Source organism: Lepisma saccharinum, chromosome 21 (assembly GCF_977018435.1).
Source record: "Lepisma saccharinum chromosome 21, izLepSacc3.1, whole genome shotgun sequence".
NCBI lineage: Eukaryota > Metazoa > Arthropoda > Insecta > Zygentoma > Lepismatidae > Lepisma > Lepisma saccharinum.
This window is the reverse complement of record NC_139249.1, coordinates 60,608,243-60,631,212: the sequence shown is the minus strand read 5'-3', so window position 1 is coordinate 60,631,212 and position 22,970 is coordinate 60,608,243. Positions and strand designations below refer to the sequence as shown.

The 22,970-nt window shown below is 36.5% G+C and overlaps 2 protein-coding genes across 2 annotated transcripts in view; one reads left to right on the top strand and one right to left on the bottom strand.

The window, feature by feature from the left end:
- LOC146004332 (uncharacterized) overlaps positions 1 to 22,970 on the top strand; it is a 381,568-nt gene that overhangs the window by 105,875 nt on the left and 252,723 nt on the right. The window lies entirely within an intron of this gene.
- On the bottom strand, positions 2,166 to 2,549 carry LOC146004207 (uncharacterized). Its single transcript, XM_083142876.1, has one exon. The coding sequence runs from the start codon at positions 2,547 to 2,549 to the stop codon at positions 2,166 to 2,168; it is 384 nt and encodes a 127-aa protein (XP_082999002.1).

The window sequence follows — 22,970 nt, the reverse complement described above, 5'->3', positions numbered from 1 at the left end:
GTCCTTGGATGCAAATAAATCATATCATATCATAAGCAGATTCCCATCTTGTGAAGTACAATGGCTGCAATAAATGGGAACATTTGGAGTGCAGAGGTTTGACTGTAATGCACTGGGTAATATTTAGTTCTTCTAATGAAAGCTATTTCTGCAAATCTTGTAAACCAGATTTTGATCCATTTTTTGTTAAAATCTTATACAAGTACAGTGAATCCCAACTTGGACAAGATTATTGCTGAATTTCAAGTTATGGTTACCCAAAGTTTGCAACAAAATAATGGAAATCTACAAGAAAGATTGCAACAGAACATTCGCTGTGAATTGCAACAAAATAATGAAATGTTGCAAAAGGAATTACAAATGGATATGCAACAAAATAATGAAATGTTGCAAAAGGAGTTACAAAAGGAGTTGCAACAAAATAATGAAATGTTGCAAAAGGATATGCAACAAAATAATGAAATATTACAAAGGGAATTGCAAAAGGATTTGCAACAAAATAATGAAAATCTGGAAGAGAAGTTTCAAGCCATTCGAAATGAATTACAGCAGCACAATGTTAGGTTTAATGGCTGGCTTGATCATATTGAACGTTCGTTACAAGATGTTGCCCAAACTTGTCAAAATGTTAGTAGTGAGTTGAGGTGTAAATTGGATGAAGGTATTAGTACAATGCATGTCGAAGTTTCAGGTATTCAAGAACAAATAAAGAGTCATGACGGAAAGTTGGCAATTTTGGAAGTCTGCAATGAGGAAATTATGGAGAAATTGACTCAACAAGAGGTTAGGTTTGAAACATTAAATGCGGAATTAGATAGAATGAAGGTAGTTCAGACTGCTACATGTAGCTCTGAAACCTTGGCAAATGACCTTAGAGATAGGGTTATTTCTTTGGAACAAGGCAATGCCATCAGCAACAGTGTTGCTAACGAAACTTTGAATGGAAGACTAGAACTGGGCAAAGAGGATCGAAATAGTAAACAAACTGAGCATGTGGTTTGTGAAACAAATAATGCAAATTCAAATTGAAGATCACGAAATGTTAAATTTCTGGCTAGTGCTCGAAGTGACAAACGTGGTGTTGGTTCTTCCGGTTATGATTCATCTGATATTGATGTACCTGCAATTACTAAACGTAAATCAGGTCAGAACGCTACTTCTTTAGGAACTGATTTTACCTATAGGCTTTCCAATATATACTATTTGTGGGATCCTCCATTACGTGATGAATCACCTGCTCATTTCACTACACATCCGTTGGCTAATAGGGACTTTGCACTTTCGGAGAATACATATAGAGTGCATTACAATGAACCTTGTTCTACTAACCATTATGGTTATGGGAGTCCTCTGAATGCCAGTTTACATAATGAAACTCAGTGTTGTACCTAGTCGTGCCATAAGTTCTGTCCTCCATTCCAATAGGTGTAAATAACACAAAATGTTGTAGTACACTAAATCCTTTATTGCCAAGTGTACATTAGGGACACAGGAATGAAACAAAACAGTCTATTCAAAGTGGCCTCCTTTGGCCTGCACACACATCTTCAATCGTTGAGGCCACGCGTCAATCATGGCACGCACCACATCTTGGGATATGGAAGTGGCTGCTGTCACTACATCGGCCTTAAGCGACTCAATATTGCGGTGAAATTTTTTGCAGGCCTTCTCCTTAAGGAGTCCCAAAGGCGGTAGTCCAATGGGTTGAGATCCGGGCTTCCAGAGGGCTAATCCTCTGCGGCTATGAAGTTGGGAACATTGTTGGCCAACCACTGCTGGTTCATCTTCACCCTGTGTGCCAGCACGGAGTCTGGCTGGAATGTCCAATCTTCACCAGAAAAGAGAGTGTGATTCAATGGTTTAACTACCTTCTCCAAAACATCGTTCTGGTAATTTGCAGCCTTGGTCTTGACTTCCTGTTCGCAAAAGTTCAGCTGGGTGACACCATCGTACGACACGCCCCACCAAACCATGCCTGAAGCTGGGTGGTGGCCTCGTTGGACCCTAGGAAGTTTGTCTGCAGCTTCCCGAGAACTGTGGACATAAACCCTGTCATTTTGCCGGTTGAATTTTTCTTGTATGGTGAAAATTTTTTCATCGGTGAAAAGGATTCGCCTGCGTTTCCCATCCGCGTACTGCAGGAGTAACCTCTTGGCTCTTGTGGTTCATATCCTCTTCAGAGCAGGTGTCAACAGTTGTCCTGTGGTTCTTCTGTAAGCCCCAAGTTTAAGGTCCTCTTTCATGATGCGGGACATCGTCCTATTCGGTATATCCATCTCCCGTGCCATAAGTTTCTGTTTTCGAAGAGGATTTGGACGAATTCGAGCAGCTACGGCTTTCACAGCTGCTGGCGTCCGTGAAGTGTGCGGACGGCCACTTCTAGCTCTGTCATCAATAGAGCAGATGTCGTTGAACCAGTTGATGCACCGATACACAAATTTTTGCGTAATTTGTAATGGCTTTAGAAGATTGAAAATCTCCACCGGTGACTTGTTGCACTTATGCAACGCGATCACAGCGATCCGGTTCTCCTTGCTGCCCCACTCCATGTTAACTGGACAAGTGAACGCCACAAACTAGGAACTGGTTTACGCTACAGGATGCGCCCGACCTATTGTAAACACAGCTGGTCGCGGATGTCAGTCGAATGGGCCATGTGGAGCTCGTGCACTTAGGGACAGAACTTATGGCATGACTAGATACAACGATAGCTTATTAGAATAATCCAATTTCACAAAAGTATTTTCGACATGCACCTTCATGTGAGAAGCCAATATATACTGTGGCTGGTAATACAAATTCTACAACTTCAATGAGTCCGATGTTTTGTAATCAAAATTACATTCCCAGAAATGACATTTTGAATGATCCAATTAACATTGCTTCTAGGAATTCTGAGTCTCCAAATTTTGTATCAAACCAGTTTTGTAAACCTGCGCATGCAGAATGTAATACAAATATTTCTGCAGGAAACCCATTTGGAAAATGCCTGGGTAAAGTTATTCATGTAAATGAGCTAAGCCAGTTACCATGTTTTGGAGGTGACGTCTCGAAACAATCAGCTAGGGAGTTTATAGACCAGCTGACAACAATGTTAAATTTGATTGGTGTATCTTCTCAATATAGCCTGCAAGTTATTCACAAATGTTTCTACAATACTGCAGCGTATTGGTTCAATAGTGAAAGATGGAATTTCTCATCATATGATGATTTTGTGTGCAAGTTTCTTGAACAATTTGCTTCAAATGATTTGTTAAACAGCCAACTGGCAGTTTTGCATTCTCGTAATTACAACACATCTTCTGGTTTTTCATTAGAAGCATACGCATTGAAGGTATATTCATCTTATTGCAACCTTGTAGAAAAGCCTAAACAAGCTGAGATAATAAGAGTAATTCTTAAGCAATTGCCAGAAACAGTTTCTAAGAATGTGGGTTGTCACGAAATTTTCAACCTTAAACAATTAACACAAAAACTCAGGACAATACTTATATTCTACTGATAAAACCAAATTTTTGTCACTACCTGGTGGGGAGTAAACTCGAATAGGTTAAAAAAATCTAGGCATTTTGTAAGGCAAGTAAAAAAAAAAAAAAGGTAAAGTGTTCTCCTGTGCATAGCACCACGCCATGAAGGCATATAGGGGGTGTGGGGATGGAAAATAAGTCATGCAGTGATTCATCTACCCAAACAGTAGCTTCAGAGAGACTTATGGGCCAACCAGCTCCTAGGAATAACAGAAACAACTATAGGCAATCTGAAGCTAACCAAGAGAGCTTTAGGCGACAAGGTAACGATCGAAGTTTGTACTTTTCATAATAACAATCGAAGAACAAACACTCAAAGGAATGCTAGTAATGGTAATAATGCAGATGCACCTAGATACAACAGAAATAGAAGATTTCAAAGTCCGACCAATACAGAATTGTGAGGTGACTCCATTAACACTAACTCGGAGATTTCAGCAAGGAACAATGGAAATTTCCGAAATGGAATTAATTGCAATGACATTAGTTTAAACCAAGAATGTTCCTCAGTAACTAATGTTACTAGTGGGAGCCCTCCGAGAACATTAAACAACTAAGGTGGGGAAATGCGCTCCAATTCGCCCTGCCAAAGGATGACCACATGGAGCTTACTTGTAATTATGATCCTTACCTTTTGCATGTTAAGTCTTGTCTTTGTGACTTTAATAGAGTTAAATATTTAGGCATTGATAAAGATGATGTTTTACCTGTTGCATTTTTGCTGGAGTGGTTTGATTCAGAACCTGAGTGGACTGTTACAGATAAAGGAATTCCTACACCTTTACTTGAAGCACCAGAAATACAGGGAAGAATTTGTGACTTGTTTCTTAATTGTTTAATTGACACTGGTAGTCAATGTAATTTGTTGGATTACAAGGTTTGGATCACTCTAAGTTCTTTATTGCCAAGTATAAAGTTGGAACCAATAGAAGGAATTCAGTTGGCTTGTTTCGCTGGTGAGCAACGTATAAAAGTTGTAGGTTTTAAATATGTCATTATGCAGTTAGGAGATGAATTTTTCCACGTGGGTTTATATGTAGTTAAACAATTACATGCCGATTTGATCTTGGGAGCAACATTTTTGTGGCAGTACAAGGCTATAATTAATTATTGTATGTCTACTGTTGAACTAATTCGTTCAAGTGGTAAGGAAGTATAAGCTCCTTTTTTATCGAGTTACACAAATAATACTTGCTTATTACATTCTGTAGCTGGATCTTATAAAACTTTGACATTTGAATCTTCTCATGTGGATGATTGTGTTTATGTAGCTTCTAAAGAAGATATTCATAAGGAAGTTTATGGCAACGAATATTGTGAAGCTGAAGTTAATCATTTAATTTATTGCTCAAATACCAAATGTATCATTTAATATTTGGGTTACTTACAAATATTGCTTTAAAGGAAGTAAAGAACAATTTTGTGAACTTGGCATCTTTAGATGAACAACAGATAAAGTGTAGACACAATATACAAAATATCAAACCCTTCCACTGTTCATTGGAGAAGAAACACGAGCTGTTGTTGAATGTTAACAAATAGGTGGGTGCACAAGGGTAACAACGTAGTTTTGAATTGATTGTTATTCTTTGAAAGATTTGTTACAGTATTAAATGTTGTTTTGAATGTTGAATATTTTAAAGTTATGTAACTGTTTGATGTGTATATTTAAGATCTTGTATCTTTTTAAGCCACCAAAGTATGATGTCTATATTTTCTTCACCCCAGGAGGGGAAGTTATTGTGACTGTCATCATTTTATAACATTCACAATTAAGTTGTATTAATGATAAAAATCTTTGATAAGAAGAAAGAAATTTCATTATCACTGTTACTGTTCTAATTATGTATTATGGGATATAGTGTAATATACCAATTCGTAAGTAGATTTCTGTATTTTTTTCTTAAAACAAATAATATATTTGTACTAGTTGCTAATTTAAAATAACAGCAACATTGTGCACATGTTCTTGAAAATACAGTCAAAAGGATATTTTGCAGCGAGTCTTTTATTTCTTGATCCAACAACTGGGAAATGAACCCTTTGATTACAAGGTGAAACATTAGAAGATTTTGGGAAATACAAGTAGCTTTACGTAAATTGTACTAACGAAAGGGACCACCTTGATAATTAATTTACTCAGGCGAAACTATAACAAGCATGAGGAATATTTGAAATAGAATGCTCTCGCTTTGTGTGTATCAATTGAACTTATTGCCTTGTAACCAACAACCAGTGGATTGGATTTCCAGTGTCCACTTATTTAAGTGTCTTGTAAATAGAGTCCCGATTAATATAATTGTGCAAAACTTTGTTTCATTCTTTTTTGATAAGGAAAAAGATAGCTCGAACATTTTTGTTCGTTGCAATATAATGCTATCAGTAGTTTTTACCATACTTAGCCACCCCTTTTAAGAGAGGTAAGTGCCCTTCCCACTTAAATGTGTGACATATTGAAAACGCACTGTTAGATTTCAATGTCAAAAACAGTAAAAATTTAGTGACTTTCAAAAAGTGAAGTTGCCCTCCAATGTATCTCGCATATGAACATTGAAATAAATGCAATTGTACCAGAAATAAAAAAAATAATATTTAATTCATTTAGAAAGAACGATGTGATTTTGCTGCAAAATGAAATTTAGCTCTACACTCCTACAGGCAGCAGAAGAATAGTTTTGGGATTTCATATTCACACACATATGTCAAGTCATAGTTGATACTTATTTTAACGTTTTTGTGTGAATTCACGTTGCTTGCTCTTACCTACTACTTGGTTAATTTTGAAAAGTTGGTACCAGGTCCAGACATCATCGTACACAGTTAAAAAACTTTATAATTTCAATACAAAGTTTCTACCATAACTGTTGTAGGCTCTTTGCTGTAACATTTGTTCTTTGCTAAAATTAAATATTTTACTTGAAATATTTAGGAAGAAATGGTAGATTACATTTATTATTAGTTCGTTAAAAGTGATTACATTGTGCTGGCCAATCCTGAAATTACAATGTCAATTTCAGGAAACTTTTCAAGGAGTTCTGGATTCTATAAGGCACATAGTGGTTTGGATCACACTTTAAACTGTAGATCCAGTCCAGATTAACTTATCTGTGCATAAAGTGGACTTACAAAAACAGCTCAACCAATGCAAAGTTAGTACAATTTCATGCAAAATATTTTATTACATAATATGGTTGTTTGCAGTTCTTATTGTTCAGCCATCCCATATAAAATGCAGTTAAATCAGAAGAGAATTTTAAATCAATCACCTGGTTTGGGATTAGAATAATGCATATATGACAAACATGATGTTCTTATAGTAGCCAATAAAGTGCTCTTGTAGGTTGTGATTGCATTTTTTAAATACAAATCTTGATTCTCTCCAAATTTTGTAAGGATGCTACAGAGTGTCAGGCAAACACTTTTTGTGTAATCTTATTATTTTATATATATAGCTTGGATAGTGTTTTTTCATTGCAATAGCTATTACTATAGGTTTATGCTTTTCTTTGATTTTCTCCATATGCAGGGTGGTAGTTATGGGAATAAAGGGGTTAAATTCAATTCCCCCTTTCCTGGTTTCAAATATTTATTCCCTGGATGATGATTTTTTTGGAAAGGGATTTTAAGTGATACTAAAGAGGTTAGTTAATTTTACCCATTTTGTCAATCTTGTAAATCATATAATACATTTCATTTCTGTAACTTTCTTTATTCATTTCTCCATTAGCTAAACACATATACCACTTGACATTTGACAATTTCTGAACATATTGTAAATCAGGTTCAAGTTGAATAGCTCCTCAATATGTAGTGAGATGAATTAGGATTGTTGAATGTACTTAAAAGAATGCACAAGCAATGACTTCACATCCCATGTAAATCTTAGCTTCCCTAATGATACTAGCCCATTCAGTCCTCCCTATTTTCTTCAGCCTAAAAAAAAAAAAAAAAATATGGCCGCCGGTCATAGTAGTGCGTGTAGAAGAGCTCCTGAAAAAATCGTTAACTAAAAGTTAAAAGGCTGTAAAGAAGCTGTTCATAAGTGCACAGACATTGCGAAAGCTACAAGACAACTGTATTTGCTTGGAAAATAGGTAAAGTAAGTGAAAAGTCACAAAATGCCGGTTTGTTGTGAGTGCGACAGAACTAAACGAGAGATAGAAAGACTGTATCTTGAGCTCTCATCCAAGAATGAAATCATTAAGGTTCTTGAAGCAGACAAACTAGAACTATTGAACGAGAAAAGAGGACTAAATGATGTGAAAAACTCAAACATGTGGTCGGAGGTTGTAAATCGCAACGTAAATAAGAAATCTGTGATAAATTCGAGTTCCAACACAAATAGACAAAATCAAAATGCACGATACAAATTTATACACCATAATCGATTCGAGGTGCTAAACAGTGAAGAAGTTAGCCCCATGGCAACAAGGCTTGACTGCTCGACTGGGAGAAATGCGGGAAATTGTGCGAATAGTGACAGCAAAAAGAGGGTTATTAATAAGACAAAAAATCGCCCATACATGAAGAACCAAGGCGATAACGCTGTACAAAACAAAGGGCGCAAAGGGAAGATTTTGATCTTGGGGGATAGCCATAGTCGTGGCTTTGCGACGAGAGTAACAGAGAGACATGCAGATTATGAAGTAACTGGATTTACCAAACCTGGGGCACCATTAAGTGAGGTAGTTAATTCAGTGGCTTTCAAGTGCAAGGACTATGGAAGCGACGACTTCGTCATCATAATGGGTGGATCTAATGACGTAGCAAGGAACGATACAAAATCAGCAATTATAGCCCTCAAAACTTGCCTTGAAACAGTAAAAAACACAAACGTTATTGTTAGTACCATCCCACTACGATACGACCTAATACAATCATCATGTGTAAATGTGGAAGTAAACAAGGCAAACTCCAAATTCTCCAAAGTTTGCAAAGTTTTCCCAAAAGTGCAAATGTTAAGTGCAAATGAAATAGGAAGAGATTGTCATACCACCCACGGCCAACACTTAAATAGAAGAGGGAAAGATTTGCTGTGTGATGAACTCTCCCTATTGGTAAACAGTACACCTCCCCCCCAAAACGGGAAAAATGCCATAGTTCTTCCGGCTCCAAATCCTACTGAGAAGACTAAGAATTTACCCTTGGCACAATCCTTACTTCAAGATATCACAGAAGTAAATCAGGAAGTAGTAAATAGTGGTAACCAAATCAAGCAAAATGCTAAAAACAGTCAAGATGATAGTGAATCAAAGGAAAGTTTGACTAGTGAAATTGCAAATAGAAGTATTGAAGATACCCGTCGGAAATCTACAAGGGAAAGGAAAGTCCCGTCAATGCATGACAGTAATTTTTTATGGGGAATTTAATTGGATCAGTGGGCTGTATGGATAATATGGTAAGTTATAGGAAGTCAGAAACCTTAAATAATTCTCACCAAAACCTTCAAGTTGTAAATTCAAATGTAGATAAGAAAATTATGTGTAAGAGGAATGTTAAGAGAAACTGTAATTCGGTAAGAAATGGTAGAGGATCAATATCCCTGAATATATTCCATCAAAACATCCAAGGACTAAACACTGAAAAAAACTAATGGTAGAAACACTCCTAGCTGATAAGTTAGCAGATAAAAACATCATCTGTTTCACTGAGCATTGGCTAAAACATGATGAAATATGTTGTGTAAATTTTCCAAACTTCATTTTAACTTCAAACTTTTCAAGAAGTAAATTCAGGAGAGGTGGTGCATGCATATATAGTAAAATTGATATCGCAGTAGAGGAATGCAAAAAGTTTGCTCACCTCAATATTGAAAAACACTTTGAATCATGCATTATCGAATTGCCAGAACTAAAATATATAGTCATATGTGTATACAGAACGCCAGATAGTGACTTGAATATATTTGTCAGTAACATGGAAGTTATTCTAAATCACTTTCAGCAGTCCAACAAAAAGGTAGCAGTGATAGGTGATCTAAATGTTGATTTTCTAAAAAAGAATGTAAATCATGAATTAAACATGCTTCTTAACATGTTCAACCTAGAAGCAATGGTTAAAGTACCTACCAGAGTAACAAAAAATACAAAAAGTGCTCTGGACCAAATTCTATTCAACACACTAGTCGACCAATGCACAGTAGAGGTTTTTGACACTGGATTTTCAGATCACTTTGCACAGTCTTTCTCACTTTCAACACCATTTTCACAAAGCAATAGCAATGTTAAACAAATAAATGATTATACTACCAAAAGAGTTTTTAATGATGAAAATACAACTTACTTCAATCACTTACTCAGCAATGAAGATTGGAAACATATATATGAGTGTAGCACAGTAAATGATGCTTTCGACAAATTTCATTGCATATTTTCTTACTACTTTGATGTAGCCTTCCCGAAGAAGGAAGTTAAAGGGGCAACACAGAAAGAGAAACCTTGGATCACTAAAGGAATAAAGATAGCTAGTGATAGAATGAGATTCCTAAACAGGGCTAGGAAAAGCACAGCTGTAACAATTGATTTTGAAGAATACTTCAAGAAATACAAGTCAACATATAAACGCGTGTTACAAGCTGCAAAAAAAGGGCATAATGGGAAACTAATTTCAGACTCTTCAAATAAATCCAGAGCAATGTGGGGCATAATAAAAAAAGAACTGCAGGGAAATTGCAAAAAACTAGAGAACATCACACTTAATCAAAATGACACAAACGTAAGCGATCCTTTGGTAGTGGCAAACTTTTTTAATAAATACCTAATCAATGTAAATAAGGATAAAGTCAAAACCAATCAAAACTCTGGTAAGGTTAAAATGAATACACATAGTGCATCAATGTTTCTACGCCCAGTTTCTGTTGAGGAACTGACAGACATCATCTTAAAAATGAAGAACAAATGGTCAACTGGCTTGGATGAAATTCCATCCTCAATTATAAAGAAATGTCACACGCATATCCTACACCCATTATGTTATCTAGTGAACTTATCCTTTGTGACTGGTGTGTTCCCAGATAAACTAAAACAAGCAAAAATCAAACCTGTGTATAAAAAAGGGGATAAGCGTAGTGTAGATAATTACAGGCCCATAGCTCTGCTTTCACCCTTCTCAAAAATCATGGAAATTGCAATGAACAAACAAATTACAACCTTCTTAAATAAAAACAACATAATATCTAAATCACAACATGGTTTCCGTAAAGGCAAATCAACAACTACAGCAATATTTGAATACATCGAACATGTCAGACAACTCCTGGACAATAGGGAACAGTGTGTAGGTCTCTTTCTTGATTTATCAAAAGCTTTTGACACAGTATCGCATGACCAACTTCTGAAAAAATTAAATCACTATGGAATAAGGGGTATAGTAAACACCTGGTTTAGATCTTACCTGCAAAATCGCAGTCAAGCTGTAGAGATCTTACATGTAGAAGGGACAAATACCAATGCATCTTCCCATATCTCTAGGTTAGAAGAAGTGACATGCGGTGTTCCTCAAGGCTCTATTCTAGGGCCAGTACTATTTACCATATACATAAATGACCTGCCTTCAAACTTACCGTCAGTTAAAACTACCTTATATGCAGATGACACGAGCATTGTGATAACTGGCAAAAATGAACAAATTCTAAATTCAAATATAAAAAACACCTCAAACGAACTCTGCAAATGGTTCCCCACAAATAAGTTGACGATAAATAAAAACAAAACTTTAGCAATAAAATTCCATCATTCAAGAAATAAGAACAATGAAGAACCAGTAATAAGAATAGAAAATGAACACGTCAAATATACAAATTCCATAAAATTCCTGGGTATTTGGATACAGGAAAATCTGAACTGGGACATACATATAGAGCACCTAACAGGGAAATTAAGCAAAACCATATATGGTATACGAACCTTAAGAAACATAATAAACAGGGAGACAATAAGAATAACATATTTCAGTCTTTTCCAGTCACAACTAACATACGGAATTGTATTTTGGGGGAATGCTAGAAACAGTGCAAAAATTTTTATTTTGCAGAAGAGAGTAGTACGAATTATGGCAGGAAAGAAAATAAATGAACCATGTAGGAAAATTTTCAGGGATCTTGGCATTCTACCATTACCTTGCCTATATATATTACATTTACTGTGCTATGTAAAACAAGATATGTCTAGTTTCTCCAAACGTATCAAGGAAGTACATCAATACAACACAAGAAAAAATCACAATCTGGTTATACAAACTCATAATACCACTCTCCTTGAAAAAGGTCCTAAATTCGTAGGTATCCACCTGTATAATAAATTACCTGATCACATGAAAACAATGGAATCAACTACCCAATTTAAGAGGGAATTAACAAAATTCTTATTACGACATTGTTTTTATTCAATAAATGAATTTCTAAATTTGTAAATATTAAATTACATAAATTGTCAACAAAGAGGGTTCGGTTGTACAGAAAATGGAATTATACTATTTATATTATCACGTATGAAGTATTCACTATATGCTATTATTGTGCCAAAATAATCATTAATCGGTTCTGTATAGATATTGCATTCTTCCATGTTGTATAAGTTACATAGTTGCTTTTACATCTTATTTTTACACTAAAACAAAAAAAAAAAATTCTTTGCTTATTATTGTGCTCGCCTTAAATATTGTATGTAATTTTACTCCAATAGTGTATTCTTCCTCTATTTAGATTTCCTTATGCAGAAGTCCTTCAAATCATTGCTGTAATTCTTGTCTAAAATTGTATTAATATTTTTATTAGTGTATTTGGATTTCCTTCATGTAGTAATTCTTAAAATCATTACTGTAATCCTTGTCTAAAATTGTATTAATATTTTATTACTGTATGTATTGTTATGTGACGATTTCCATACCTATGGACATAGGTCAACGGAAATAAAGAATATGAATATGAATATGAATATGTTAGTTTCCTCAAGGTTTTCCATTGAATAAATTTTTTGACCATCTCATCTCCATCTTTATGACATGTCCTACACACGCTATTTGTTTACTTCTGACGAAATCTGAATTCTTATTTAGATCAACTAATTCATTACTTGTTGTTATTTACCATTCTTGATTTACTATAGGGCTAAAGATTTTTAGATTTACCTTTTCCATTGAAAATGTTCCATCTCTTTCCTTGGGCCTTTTACTTTCTGCTTTGTGGCCATGCAGTCTAAGGTGTCATGCTTTGGAGTCTGGCTAGGGGACACACACAGATTAGAGCCTCTTGGGTAAAGATAGCAACTTTTCTTCTTAGATTTCGGCCTGTGTATGGGACTGGTGGCCACCCAGCATCAATTGGAAATTTGGGAGCTACAAATGAGTAGGGTAACCCGGCCAAGGAAACCTACAATAATGACTGGGGGTTAGTCGTGCTGACCACACATCACCCCGTGCCTGGTTGGATGATCTCCTACCTCTGCAGGGGGAGTGAGGCCGTCAGCCAGTAGGTAGACTCTGGCCCTCATGGGCTGTTGCACCATGGGTTATTATTCCCTTTGGGCACCATGTTTCAGACATGTACATCAAGGTCCGTTGACCTGTGTTTGCCGCTCACTTTGGAAGGTCTGTTCATAATGAACCTTTTGAGCAAGCGGAGGTGGTTGTAAAACTGTGACGTCATACAAATGACAGATCGCTGGGGAAAGTTTAGTATCCGCTAGTTTTAGCAGGGGAAACATGTTTCTGTGTTCTTTCCTTGCTCTTGTATTCGTGTATTCGCATGCACTTTTAGTCATTTTGTTGTGTTTTTCATATTGTAGTGTGAGTGATAGTAATAATGTCTAACTGTGCTGTGAGCACATGCCAAAACTATCTCAGGAAAACTAAAAAATTTGATATTGTTTACCATAAATTTCCTCCCAACGAGAAGTTCTGAAAAATCTGGGAGAGCAAATGTTATCAAAAAGACAAATTTCAGGTTGCTTACTCGAGTATTTGTTCTTCACATTTTTCACCAGAATGTTACAAACGCGATTTAAAATCGGAATTATTAGGAATTACACCAAAGAAGAGACTGAAGAAAGATGCCATTCCTACATTGTTACTTCCAGTCACACATGTGCAGGTCAGTGACGACAACAGCGTTCGTGCAAGACGTGCAAAGGCAAGATGTGCTAGGAAAAGGGTTCTCTCTAAGGCAAGTGAACAATTATTTGTGAACAGCAGCGTGCCACCTGAAGAACAAAAGCCTTTATCTGTGTTGTCATTCGTTTGTTCAATAGAAAGTGAAAAAATTGAAAACACAAAACATTTGGAAGTGCTTCATGGGGAAAATGAAAATCTAACTGTCATGAGGAAATCAAAAACCTTAAAATCAATTTGCAAAAATGGCAAGCAAGGTATAAGAAGGTATTGCAGTCAAAAGTGGCTTTAAAAACAAAGGAATGGAAGAAAGTGGAAACTATCGTGAACAAAAAAGTGAGACAAATTTTCAGCAAAACCTTTACTCCAGGGCAAATCAACATGTTGATTAAGGGGAAAGGAAAGCAGAGGTGGAAACAGGAAGATATAATTCCTGCATTAACACAAAGGGCGATCAGTGAACGATTGTATACCCACACGAGATCAGAGGTCGGAATTCCATTACCCAGCATTGCAACACTTCGTAGCTGGGTGCAGAAATTGAGACTCCCACTGGGAATTTTTGCACCAGTTTTGAATATTATGAAACAACAGGGACAGTGTTTGACTGAACTGTAAAAACTGAGTGTCCTGTTTTTGATGAAATGAATGTTAACGGACGAGTGTGCTACGACAGTGAAAATGACAAGAGTTTTGGGTCCTCATAGAAATTTTCAGGTTGCAATGCTTCGAGGATTGACAGGTGAATGGAAACAGCCAGTATACTATAACTTTGATACGGCTCTGAGCAAGGCTTTGTTGTTTGATATTACATCAATAGTTGGGGTAGCTGGGTAAAAATAGTTGCTATAGTTTCGGATCTAGGTGGAAGTAATAGACAATTGTGGAACGATCTTAGTGTCAATTGTGAGCAGCTGTTTTTTTTTTTTCAGTTCCATTGTCAGGGGACAAAATTTGGGTTTTTGCAGATTTGCCACACTTAATAAAATTATTGAGGAATCATTTTATCGATAATGGGATCCAGTGAAAAGAAACTGTTATGAAGAAAAATATCATAGAAAGGATACTTAAAATGGATTCTTCTGAACTCAGGCTTGCTCCAAAGTTAAATTGGATGCACATATCGGTGCAACAGAATAACAGACAAATAGTTGCGCCAGCAATGGAACTTTTCTCCAGGCACACTGCTGCTCTTATTGAGTATGTCTTCCCAGAGAATGAGGATTGAGGCAAATTTTTTCCATCGCGCTAACAATTTTATTGACGTCATGAATTCAGTTGTGCCACTGAATTCTAGCAATAAAATCAAATGTGGCTTTGGCATACATTATGACAAACAAATGGAAGTGCTTAGTGAAATGGAGAAAGCAATATCAGAGGCAAGAGTTATGGGAAAATGCAATCTTCTTTAATTTAAACAATGATTTCTAGTTTCTGTTCGCAGCTAAAGAGGATTATACCATGATTTAAAATCAAAAGGTTTGAAATACATTCTTACCAGAAAGCTGAACCAAGATGCTGATGAGAACCTTTTCTCTCAACTTCGTGGGAGGGGGAATTTTTACAACAATCCGCTACCGGTAGAAGTGAAGCACAGGTTGCGCTTACTGATACTAGGTTGCTGCCTGCCTCACCCGGGGAGTGCTCCTGTGGAAGATGCTGGGGACACCACGATGCTTGCTTCCTTGTTTGATGGTGTTGTCGATTCTCAAACAACTGTCCGAAGACAAGAAGTGACCTTTACGTCATCATCTGTAGACTTGCCAGATGAAAACAGTGACATGCTTTACTTGATGAAAAATGAAGAAAAGGAGGCTGTGTGGTATGTTGTGGGCTATATTGCAAGAAAATGTAGGAATGTCGAAGCTGGTGAAATTTGTGCATCAAATTCATCGGGTGGTGGATGGATAGAAACTTTGTCACGAGATGGACTTGTGTCTCCTTCTTCTCCTTGGATGCAAGTTATAAAAGAGTGTGAGGGAATATTCTGGCAGTTCCACGGAAAAACAAAAAATCGGGGAGCAAAAGTAATAAACAGTCTGTTGGAAATTCTGAAAAATAGGTTTCCCCATGAAGATCCGAAGATGCTCAAGTTGTCTTGTAGAGCAAGAACATTTTTCCGAGTTCGATATCTGAATTGCAGGACCCAAGAAATAAAAAGGAGAAATGCCATGAAACAAAAACAATGGACCCAGAGCTGCTGCTCTTCCAGTTCTTTCCAGCACTAGCCGTGGGTAAGTTAATGCTTTTACATACTTATAATTCTTCTATACACCATTACTTTCATGTATTCTGTATAAGTTGTTTTGCGATGCTCTTCAGTATGTGTTTTTCCTCTTAAAAAGAAGAGCGTTTCATGCTTTACGGTGCTGAAAATAGCAGACATGCAGAGAGTATCATGCTGATGACGTCACAGAACCCTGCCGAGGTTGTAATCACGGGGACTGACAAAAAGACCTGTTATGACCAGACCTTCTAGAGCGGGGGAAAGTGGGCTTTGACAGACCTTGCATGTACATGACAATAGATCTTATCACCTCTGTCAATTTTATGTACAGATAACTTGATAACACGTAATTTTAAATCCCGATCTGAACTAAGAAACAGTGTACATGTGTATCACATCTGTTACCTACCACATTTTTGTCACACCTTTCCATCTTAAACACAATCATTGGGTATTAATTTTTGCTACAGGATATTTGTAAGGATTAATGTAGTATTACAAAATGTCCACAAACGTACATATCAAATTGTATAACTTTCATGGTAGAACTTAAATTTCAAAGCATTGCTACAGCGCCTAGAATAACGTAGTGTGGAAAACGGCATGGTTCTGCGCTCTCTGGCTGGTTCCACTCGAAAATGATCCGCTAGAGGCGCTGGTGTTGACCCCGGTGCTTGGTGGTCGACTGCTTATAATGGAAGTAAATGGATTTTTCGCTGCAATGTCTGATTCTTTTACATTAAGCATTTCTATGAATGTGATAATTGCTATGATATTTGGTACAGTGGTCGCAAAGATATTAACGAACATTCTAGACAGTCGACCACGTCCTGTTATCGTCATACTTTCGTTAATAATGCGGGAGAAAAAATACGCGTGGAATGTTCTTGGCAACTAAATTTTTGTGTATGAATTAGGTTCATTATTATTATCAACATCATCATTTCTTTTAAAGATATACACACTGAAGCATTTGTATTTTTGATATTTACTGTCTCTTTTCTTCCGCTTTCAACTAATCGCGGCGATGATGATAATGATGATTGCATGAAACGACAAGGGGAACCCCACAAAACTTTCTTAGTGCCATCGACATGAGTGTAAGGCAACTTTCAAACCAATGAGACAAGCAACACGGGATGTTCACACTGTCACACTAGTGACACACACTTCCAGACTGTAAAATAGCATTCATTGCACATGAGGGTCCAAACAGCAAACGACACGTTCATATGGCGTATTCGCGTGCTACTTCTTACTTCGGTCGGAAAGCTCCTTAAAGGAAGGGTGCTGAGACCGAAGCGACGCGCTTCAGGGGGAGTTCCCAACTAAGTGACAAGCGACATGGTGCCTTCAGTCTATTAGCAAGCGTTGCTTGCGAACAACAGATAGGCGACACGATAAACCGCACATTACAACAACAGATCTAGGTGACACGATAAGCCACACGTGTCGCTCAAACTGGGCCATTTCCTCAATAGCTTGCAACATGTTGCCGTGGTTTGTTGTTCGTGCATACGCGATGCAATGAGTGTCTTGCTTTAGTGAGATTGCGCACCAAAGCGACAAGCGGCACGCGACACTTATCGCTTGAGGATTTCACCAACCGAACGCTGGCCTGTGCTTCCCGTCATGCCGCTACGATGTGAGATGTTGCTCTTGATTGGCTCATTTCCAAGCAACATGTGTCACTTCGGTATGAAAGTTGCCTTGGACTGAATGACCCGTGTCGCTTTGGTGTGAAATCCTCGTATCGTTTGTCGCGTGTCGCTTTGGTGTAAAATCTCCTTGAGGAAACGGTGCAGTCAGAGCTTTTGTCCCTACGGTTCGAAAGGTTGCATTGATTTCCGACTGCTCGCTTTCAAGCGACATTTGTGGTTTCTCGCCTCGGTATGAAATATCTCTCAGGATACTATTTATATTCTAATAACATAGAAAAATAAACTCTAATACACAGTCCAAGACCTGACGTTCGGAATCACATTGTGATGTTTCTTCTTGTGTTACGCATGCTATTTATTTATTAATTTTATTTTACTTTTCTTTCCAAATTAATGCCATTTCGTGACTGCCATTTCACTCCACATATATAACTGTTTCCATCAATTCACTTACCGCCTTTCTAGAGAAACAAATCTACACAATATATTCCAAAAACTAACTAAGCCGCATTACTTTCATAACAAAATTAGCACCTGGGTCGATCGCACTGCCATCTACTTGTCATCTTCTCGGGGAACCAGTTTCTTTGGTCGTTTTCCACACTACGTTATTCAAGGCGCTGTAGCATTGCTATTGTGAAAAGCTGGATTCACTGCCTGAGAGTCAGCTCAAGCTGCATATTAGAAAAGTTGGTGGTGGATGCAAGTCTTATATTTTGAGAGAGACAAAGCTTATGTGATAAAATTAAAATTACATCCTATTAACTACACTATTAATGTTATCAGTTCCACAATGCCTTCCTAGTTTGCTGTTCATTGTTGAATCTAAGCAGTGGCGGCGCCAGGATTAATCATCTAGGGGTGCTGAGGGGGTGCAGAAAGAAATTTAGGGGGTGCAATGCTGGAAATAAGGAGAACATGAAACACGCATGCAACCTTTCAAAACTAGGGGTGCCAAAACAAGGGAGAGTGCAAGGACAGTTTACTTTCCCTTGGTAGATAAGGTTTAGCATAGTGCGGGATGTGTGAAATATAATAACTTTAGATTGGCATTCATTTTAAATGGAGGCTGTGCCCCCTTACCCTCCCCAGACGTCCATGATGATATGTATTAAGTCTTATACCCCAAGAAAGTGGTCATACAGTGTGAACATTCAGATACACGTTGCAGTCTTATCTTCTGTGTGTTTAATTAGTAATCCTTTTACTATTGGTGGGAGGGGGTATATTAAATATATTTATTTTTTATGGAGTGAGTTTATTGGTGGGCAAGGAGTATATAGATATATAAGGAGTGGTTCTCTAAGTATTCAATTAATTCATTCTAATTATTTTAATATTTATTTTATACAAAATTTGAAATACAAAATTAAATTATCCTTGTCTTTAAAAATACAATTTTTGAACCTTTTCAACAACCAACAACGAACTGTGAAATTTCTTCGTGAACATTGGGCCTCTTTCTAATGGGTTTTGAAAAAGCCTGAAATGGTATGTTTACTAGACATTTATACTTGGAACAAATACACAAGACGTATTAACCTCAAAACTACCCTTCACGTCATAACTCGCATTAAATAAATTCATGAGCACGACTTGGTGATTCCTTGGAAGCAGCTGAAATTTTTGCTCCAGTGTGAGGAAGAACAAGTAGGCAGAAAATAAACCGTTTTTCAACAATGGAAAAAGAAATCACATTAAGCTGTAGGCTAGAGTTGCCAGATTTCTAAAATAAAATAAAAATTAACACACAGATTAGCTATATAGACATGGATTAAGTTACATTTATTTTTTATAACATTTTTAATCATTACAAAATCAATTGCTGTTTAAAGCATTGTTAATCCCTAATTTTTAACATTTTGACAAAATATATTACTATTTTAGTGAACTCTTGGCATCCTTTAAGAGGACCTTTTTTGTTATTAATTTCTTGTTGTATAAAATGATTTTGAAATTTGAATTTGTTATTTCTTTAGCTAAATACGGGACAAATGGGCATCCCGAGAACATTTTCTGGGATACCGGGACATTTCTTTAAAAAAGGGGACAATCTCATTATGCGGGACGTTTGGCAACCCTACTGTAGGCAATTATTGAAAACCACAAACAGACCACTTGAAGAAACAAAAGTAGAAAAAATTCATAACAACTATGCTGATGAAAGAAAAAGAAACAGCCGATGATCTTTATAGAGGCTGTATGGGAAGTATGTGAGGTATATCGGCATCCCTGTCAGTGCTTGCCTTTTGCATACATACAACAGTACATAACCTAACATTCGGCGCTCAATATGCCGACATGACATAATGTGACACTCTAAGGGTTAGGGTTTTCAGTTGAATGTAGGGGTGCACAAGCACCCCCTCGTGCCCCCCCTGGCACGCCCCTGAATCTAAGACACACTAGTTTGAACTCATTGTGATAAGCTTACATGTACATGTGTGACCACAGCTCCACCAAGAACTGCCCCGAGGTTGTGAATGAGGAAAAGGAGAGTGGGGGTTTGCAATATAATCCACGAGTAGAGCTACTGGTCCTCTACACATCAAAGTTAGTGATTTTTATGCCTCATGAAACATGTTGGTTATAAACTCCAGGAACAATTCTGGTTAGTGATTATTCCATGTTTCATTTTCCTGGAACATAATAATTTGACATACAAATGTATAACAACTTTGTACTGGTTTGTGTAATGCTGTAATTAGTCTGATAGAGGTTCATAAACCAGGTTTTGAATAGTTTTCACTTTTAGACCCTGCTGGAAATTTCTATTGTTCTCAAATGTCTTCTACTATGAAATGTACTGAAAACCAATTGTAGGTCTACTGTACAGCTACTGTACTTGAAGGGGCTACTGTACTGAAAAACTATGTGAATGCTAATGCATAATACTTGTTACAATATGTTATAAAATCATTTATTGGCTCCAGGAATAGATAGTTTAATTCTTTACAACACATTTTCAGTGATTTAGAAGTGATTTGGAAAAACAGTACATGAACTGAATTTCTACTGAATACTACTGAAGTCAGATATATCTTAATGAATAAGTTAATTAAACTCTTTCTTAAGAAATAACTCAATAACAGCTAGTAGTTTAAATTTCCATGGTTACTTTTATGTTAAAGATGTCCATCATATCCTTCATGCTAGCAGTTATGTTATATATATATATGTATAGGGTAAGGGTGGGTAAAATGGCCACGCTAAGGAAATTAATTTTGTTTCCACTACAAATAACCTTCTATCAACCAGACGTAATGTAATAGATATAGTACCATTCATAGTTAAACATATATATTTGATTGAACCAGTTTCGAACAATAAGTAAGGAGTAATTATTGATTATTTGAGATCATGTAAAATGACCACTTTGCCGAACCTAGTAGGGCAAAGTGGCCATGCTAATGCACATGGCGTAAAATTAGGTTGCAAGAAATGAGTCGATGCTAATGCATAGCAGATGACAACTCTTTGGCTTCTGAAGACACTGAAGCATCTTCTGTTCATGCTTGAACATTGTCTTCTGTATCTGCAACCATTTCTGTCAGGTCTTTAACTACATTTGTAATCTCAGCAGCAACAAAATCTAATTCACCAAACACATTACGATCCAGTGGTACAATCCAACATTTCCATCCGTTGACTGCTACACTCGGAATAGATGCATGTATGTATGCTTGCCCAAACAGCCTACATACTTGGAACTGAGTAACTCACGATGGCCACTTTGCCCACTTGGAAATGTTTCTGTAGGACTGAAACCACAAAACTTCAGAATTCGTCATACACACAAAATTACCAGCAATCATTATGCTTGCACAGAAAGATATTACAGAGTCCTCGCGTTATGAATAACTATGAGAAATGCATCACTGAAATTACACTTATCTTACATGAACGCTATCAAAAAACACAAATTAGCTGCTAAGAAGAGAACTGCATTATCCACCATGTTGTGTGTCGTATACAATTGCAATGGCGACTTGCAAAAGAAGTTGGGCACATTTATGTAATTATGTTAGATGGCAGCAATGTACAGACAACAAAAGTACTGATGGTCACTTTGCCCGCCCTGGCCACTATACCCAACTTTCCCTTATGTATACATATATTTTAAAAAATATAATTTAAAATTACCCAGAGGTGGGTTGGTAAAAGTTTTAAATACAATATCATTCATTGTTTCATTAAAGAGAAAGAAAATTAGATGTGTGAAGAGATGGTACCCTGAATACTGAAACAAAAGTCATAATCTCTTCTTGTAATATTCCTTGATACAATACTGGTAAAAAGGAACACTGTAAAAGTAATGTTAAAAACTTAATTCAAACAGCTAACTAGACTGACAAACTGTTTCTAAAGGCTTCCAGCAATGTATAATTACATGGCAAGTAACAAAATGTAAGGAAATATCCAAAAGATTTTAGTTTTTGAATGTTGTAACATAAAAATTATACACATGGAAATATATGTGCATTCATCCATGGACATATCTAAGTTTGCAATTATTACAAAATGTAAACTCTAACACATAAATATGGAAACTTGGTGGTCAAGCATGTTAAGCAGTGGCAGCCATTGGGGGGGGGGCAGTTGCCCTCCCACTTTTCCCCACTTTTGCCCCTGCACTATGCTAAATCTTATATACAAAGGGAAATACACTGTCTTTGCCACCCCCCCCCCAAAGTTTTGACACCTTGCCCCCCTCGGTTTTGGAACCCAATCACCGCCGCTGACGTTAACACATTCGGGTCTGGCCTCATAATACAGCATTATTACCTCTGGTCTGCAGTTTTTCGTTGTTTTTCAAAAAATCATAGAAAAAATATTTTCAATTTGTTTCTATTTATAACATTTTTCTTAAAACTACAAAACTTCCTCTTTTCAATGAACAAAAATTTGTTAAATTTTATTTTCATTTTCAGACGTTTTTTAATATTTTTTCAGCAATGTTTTGTGAAGAAAAAAAAGTACAACATTGTAACAAATGTTAATATAGAGATATTTTAAGTTCGTAATTTGGAAATTTCAATAATTAACTACATAAACTATCAATACATCTTTTGAATCTTGCATAAGAATACTTCTTATGTGCACATAACAAAAAATAATTACAAATTACAAGTAATTATCTTTTGTATGAAAAAGTGGCTGCAGGACAGGATCAGACGATGTATCAGTTGGTTCTGCGTCATCTGTAAAAATTAAACAAATAAATAAATAAACCAAATAAATAAAATAAATTTTCATTTTACATACACTATACAAAATAATAAATGGAAAAACTAAAAATACATCAGTGCATGTAGGAGAATCAAGCAAGAGGCAAGATGAATAGACCCAAAAAAAATTACCTCTTCTCACTTTATTCATAAAATACTAGAGTTTGCAACACTGTTTATATTGTCGACAATAATTATTATGAATATAACCTACCTTCCAAAT

Excerpts from the sequence above, each read along its gene's own strand:
- LOC146004207 (XM_083142876.1), bottom strand. The coding sequence starts at position 2,549 with ATGGAGTGGGGCAGCAAGGAGAACCGGATCGCTGTGATCGCGTTGCAT.